At 30.6% G+C, this 6,405-nt stretch overlaps 1 protein-coding gene across 1 annotated transcript; it reads left to right on the top strand.

The window, feature by feature from the left end:
• The first annotated feature begins 225 nt into the window (after positions 1-225).
• LOC127115066 (protein MAINTENANCE OF MERISTEMS-like) lies at positions 226-2,373 on the top strand. The gene is made up of 4 exons (XM_051046730.1): positions 226-341; positions 436-1,157; positions 1,239-1,329; positions 1,417-2,373. Exons 1-4 carry the CDS (start codon positions 282-284, stop codon positions 2,371-2,373), a joined length of 1,830 nt encoding a protein of 609 aa, XP_050902687.1. The 5' UTR covers positions 226-281.
• Positions 2,374-6,405: the final 4,032 nt, after the last annotated feature.

Here is a 6,405-nt window from a genome sequence, read left to right on the forward strand (position 1 = left end):
TTCCCCAAGACAAGACAACTCCCACCTAGTCTGCACCTATGCATGCAAGATTCCCACGCATGCTTTACACTTGTCACGTTTCTGCATCATCAGATTCCACCAATGCATGCCAACACTACCACGCATGCCTTACACTTGTCACATTTTTGCATATTCAGTCTACTTGAAAACGAGTATAAATAGAGGGTCATTCTTGCAAGTTTTCATCAACCACTAACACTTTTATTCAGAGAACTCAGGCGAAACTTCTCATCCACCAAGCTTCTTCCTACATTGCAGTCATGTCGCTTCTTACCATGGGCCAAGAACACAGAGGAACTAGGGCAAACATTGCCTCATTCGTAAGTTTTTCTTGAACATTGCCTCTTTCGTATGTTTGTAATTAGTTTTTTAAAAGTCCAATATAATGATTTTTTATATTGTTTGTTTTTAAAGGATCCCAAGAAATTTCGTCAACGTTCACACCCAATGCCTTATCCAGACCCATGGTGCGTACCTTACATAGAGCGTGCGGGTTTCGGTCATGTAATGCATGTCGTAAATGCCACCATTGATGCCAAATTCATTTTGGCTCTGTGTGAACGTTGGAGACCTGAGACACACACCTTTCACCTACCAACTGGTGAATGTACCGTCACATTAGAGGACGTGTACATGCTTTTAGGTCTTAGAATAGATGGTAAGCCTGTGACCGGAAATGTTCAACAGCCTAACCAAATATGTGTTCAAATGTTGGGGGTAGATCTGGTCGAGGGTGAGGGGTCTGCCAAAGCAAGGGGTCAGGGTATTAAATTATCTAGCCTACAATTGTACCACGACTCCATAACTTTGACTGAGGAATCCTCCGAACAAGAAAAAGTCATAAAAACCCGGGTTTACATTATGCTATTGTTTGGGAACTTGCTATTTCCCGAAGGGACGGGAAATAGCATAAATTTTATGTACTTGAGTTTGCTCGGGGACATTGATAGAATAAGCACATATAGTTGGGGTTCTGCAGTATTAGCATTCCTATATAGCTCTTTGTGTAAAAATGCACAAAATGAGCACTGTACATTTTCTGGATGTGCTTTTTTGCTTCAAACATGGGGGTGGTGGAGATTGCCGAGGCTAGCCCCAGAAAATCCTAATGACTACTCCTTCCCCTACGCAACTAGGTAAATTTATGATCTTATTTCATTTTGTATATTTATTCTATAAATATTTGTAACTAATATTATTTATCTTGTTTTGTTTAGGTTCATTACAACCGGACTGGATTACAGTCTTACCCCCAAAAATAAAATTATATTTTATCGTCAACTGTTGGATCGTCTCCGAGCACAGGATGTATTACCACTAAATCACTCAACTTCTAACTGATTTATTAATGTCATGCATTCTCGATAAATAACATATTTACTTTTTTCTTTGCAGTTTATTTGGAGGCCATATTTGGGATTGGAACATCAACCCAACCCCGAAGATGCAGCTGTTTGGACAGCAAAAACGGCCATAATGCGGTTCACCACTGTGGAGATGCACCAAAGTGACCGTGTCAAGCTTCAATTCGGAATGCATCAAGACATCCCAGGCCCCCCAATGTCCATGGAACCTTGGCATCTAAAAAAAGTCAGCCACCAGTGGTATGCCCAAAATTGGAAGGAATTTGCTAAGGAGTTTCGAAAAATGTGGAAAGACCGTGCCCACTATGTTCTACAATTTCCGGTGGCGCCCAACGAAATGAAGCCGACAAGGGAATATGTGGAATGGTATAGAGCAAATACCAATCCAGAAATGATTGTGTCTGACCCGTTCTATTTGGACGATCCCCGGATGCAACAGCCATATTTCCAACAACAACAACCACCACAGTATTCCCAACAACAACAACCACCACCTTATTACCAACAACAACCACCACAACCATTTTACCAACAACAACCACCACCACCTTATTACCAACAACAACCACCACCACCATATTACCAACAACAACAACCACAACACATGTCCACCCCCCAACCAAATCAACAATACATACCACAAACTCAATCCCAATACCATGAAGACTACCAACAACAAACTCAACATTCCCACCACCATCAACAGTCCCAACACCTACCACAATATCAATCCCCCTACTTCCACCAATCCCAACACTTCCAACACGACAATTTCCCAAGCTCTTCCAGTCCTCCACCTAGCCCCGACACGGGTATACAAGAGGACTACCAACAGGACTACTACACACCACAACAAACATTGCACTTTGGCCAACCCGATTCAACCCTAAACTACCAAAGACCACAATTCGAGGGCGCACCCAGCAGTAGTCAGTTTGTCCCACCGAGACAAAGCTTCGAGGCACTTTGTTTTAATTTCATTGTATGAGCTAGAATTAACATAAATACATTTTTAGAAAATTAGTGTTATGATTTGTGCCAAATGATTATTTTGGAACATATATTGGAAGTATCCTTGATTGAAGTCATTCACAGCACTAAAAGTGTGAATCAAGTCAATATAACTGTTATTATTATTTGGTTACCATATTGAGATATTAAAATTATTAGGGGTGTGTGAGTGTCTTGATATAAATATAGAGTCAAGTCTTACATTTTATTTACTTTAAAATGACAACTCTTTGGCATGTTGTCCTTTTAATTGTTCTTTTAGTTTCTCTCGGTAATACTCCAATAAATGCCAAGCTTTCAATCGATGTAGGAGAGAGTATTATAAAAATTCAAACTATGTTATCAGAAAATGTGAGATACAATTGTGGCTCGGCGGGAAGCTTTGCGGGATCTTCGGGATCAACATCTCAAATAGTAGTTGCATCTTCCACTAATACTGAATGTGATGTCCTGCGAAGCAGTTATAATAGTGTATTTCTTGCTCATGATGTTGCATATGATCAAAATCATATCTTTATATTTTGGCAGATAAGGTCGGATGGGTTGTATCATAGTTGGGATGAACAATCATGGGTAAAAAGAGCTAACTGGAACCCTACTTTTTGATGAATAATATATTGTCATAATAATACTTATATAATAATGTTGCATATATTATATATTTATCATATTTTATTACTTTTGATATTTTGCAATATTTTTAATTTATATTTTTTTCATTATTTTCATAGTTGGGATGAACAATCATGGGTAAAAAGAGCTAAATGGAATCCTACTTTTTGATGAATAATATATACTATTTGATGAATAATATATTGTCATAATAATATTAATATAATAATGTTGCATATATTATATTTTCATCATATTTTATTACTTTTGATATTTTGCAATATTTTTAATTTATTTTTTTTCATTATTTTTATACCACTTAAAATATCGATGCACGCGTTTGTTAATTTAAAGAACATAATTATTATTAAAAAAAGGTTAAAAGATCTACTTATTACATAACGAATTTAAAGGAATTCTACTGTAATTTTACCAGAATAAAATAATTTTTTTAAATTTTAGATTAGTTTAAATTAATTTTGTGTAATAAATTAATGACATGATCTCATGGCTACGTGGTCGATAAGATATATATATATATATATATATATATATATATATATATATATATATATATATATATATATATATATATATATATATATATATATATATATATATATATATATATATATATATATATATATATATGGGTATATGTTAAATAAATATATTTATTTTCTAAATAATTAAATAATTGTGAAATGTAACATATTATAAAATGTTATTCATTTAAAATTTGTTTAATATATTATTTTAAAAAATACCATTTAAATGTGTGAAAAATTAAAATTAAATGAATTTTGGAAAATGTTAATGATTCATCATAAATACTATGATTAGATTTATTTAAGAAGAATATGTTGTTATAATTATAATTTTAAAATAATTTGTTTTAGGGTATTCCTGATATTCTCCTATTTGTTTGTTATTTATTTTTACTCTTCCTTTCATTTATTATAGAATATATTTATTTTTCATAAAAAAATGTAATACAAAATATTTTTAAATTAGAATATTTATATAATTCTTATTTTTGCACATAACTATTTGTTATAATAATTATGTAATTTATTGAAATTTTATGCTCAAAAATATCATCCTTTTAAATTTATTGTTTTTAAAGACCTACGAGGAACCCTATTTTTTGATGAATAATATATATTTTTTGAGGAATAATATATTGTCTTAATAATATTAATATATTAATATTGCAAATATTATATTTTGAACATATTTTATTACTTTTGATATTTTGCTATATTTTTTGTTTAAGTTTTTTTCATTATTTTCATACCACTCAAAATGGATGATAATTCAAAGGACCAAATTATTATTAAAAAAACTAAAAGATCCATTTATTACATAACTAATTTAAAGGAATTCTACTGTAACTTTATAATCTAGTTTAAGTTAATTTTGTGGAATAAATTATAGGCATGATCTCATATCTAATGCCTACGTGGTTGATAATATATATATATTGTCATAATAATATTTCAAATCATTGCTTTTGTTATTTTGACAGATTCTTATTTTTTCTGACATTCTCTCATGTGATTGAATATATATATATATATATATATATATATATATATATATATATATATATATATATATATATATATATATAATTAAATGGATTTTGGAAAATATTAATGATTCATCATAAATACAATGATTAGATTTATTTAAGAAGAATATTTTATATAATTCAAATTATAAAATAATTTATTTTTGGGTATTCCCAATATTCTTGATACTCTCTTATCTCTTTTGTTCTATTGCTATTTATTATTACTCTTCCCTTTATTTTATTATAGAATATATTTATTTTTCATAAAAAAAATGAAATACAATATATTTTAAAAATAGAATATTTATATAACTATTATTTTTGCACATAACTATTTGCTATAATTATTATGTAATTTATTGTAATTTTAGGTTCAAAAAAATCTTCCTTTTAAATTTATTGTTTTTTTTTTGTAAAAATGAACAGATTTTAAATTACATTAATAATGAAAATTACTTCTTTTATTTCATAGTTGTCACACAATTATTAATATACAGTGGTCACTTTAAATTCTATGTCACTATCTTTTTTTCATTTTTATTAATCAATTTTAGTACTAAAAATGATAGTATTTATTGATTGTCTTACTCATTGATTTTAAAACATATATGATCAAACAAATGGTTAATAAAGTGTAACTCAATAAGAGTTATAATAAAAATAATAAAAAATAGTAAAAGTAATATTTTAAATTAATGTAACATATAACTCATCTATTTAACTAAAATTCCACACTTTATCATTTCCATTGAATTCGATATTTTATCATTGCCATTGAATTTATTTGAACCTTCTAGTGTGTTACAAGATGCTTCTACACAGATCGATTTTACAAAAATGAATAAAAATTATTTAAAGAAAAATGTATACAGAGAATGATAGGTTTTCACAAAGAAAAATAGCTTGTCAAAATACTTGTGCAACCGACATTTTATTCAAGTCTACAATGCATGCTTATATAGCATTATCATGTGACTGTTGGAGGGCAAAATAGGGAAAGCTCATTTGAGTGGCAATCCACTGTTGGATGGAAAAGAAATGATATTGTATATTATCCTTTCGCCCACAAAATCAGTGACATGTGTGATGTATAGTACTATCTTTGCCCATGAAATCAGGTAGTGGAAAAGTTGTTCGACGTTCCCATTTCGATTTTATCTTCAAACTCATTGGCTTCTGATGAAAGATGATTGAAGCATAAAGTGAAGAGGTAGGGAGCTGGATTCAGAGACTTTAGACCTTGGGTTAGAATATTGACAGCGTCAGTAATCTGGCTTGAGGTCTTCAGTATCTTTAGAATCTTCAGAGTCTTCAGAATCCTCAGTCAGAACCTTGATAACTTCAATTGTCTGACTTGAGATCTTCAGAATCTTCAGCTTCATAACACAACTTCAGAAGTTTGCCATTCTTTAGAAGTTTGGTTATCGGAGTCACATTCAGAAGCACGAACTGAGAGAACATTGCAGCAACAACATAGAGTCTCCTCAGAAGCTTCTAATGAGTGAAACAACTTAGAAGCAGAAAGAACATTGCAACAACAATAATGACGCCTTTTCAGAATTTCTAATACTTTGTGCAGAAGAGGATTTAGAGGCACATAAGATGTTGCACATCATATATTCAAAATCAGAACTAGTTGTTAAAGCTTCACAATAATAAACCAAACCATTAGGGTACCAAAATTGTTCTCACACAAATGCTTTATTGTTATCATCAAAACTCAAGGTATAAATGCAAAAACAAATCTTGTTCTAACAAGTGGGACTTAAAAGAAAATACAAAAAAACCCTGTAATAAACTTTATCCACAAGTTTCTGAAAA

Source organism: Lathyrus oleraceus, unplaced genomic scaffold (genome assembly GCF_024323335.1).
Source record: "Lathyrus oleraceus cultivar Zhongwan6 unplaced genomic scaffold, CAAS_Psat_ZW6_1.0 chrUn0954, whole genome shotgun sequence".
NCBI lineage: Eukaryota > Viridiplantae > Streptophyta > Magnoliopsida > Fabales > Fabaceae > Lathyrus > Lathyrus oleraceus.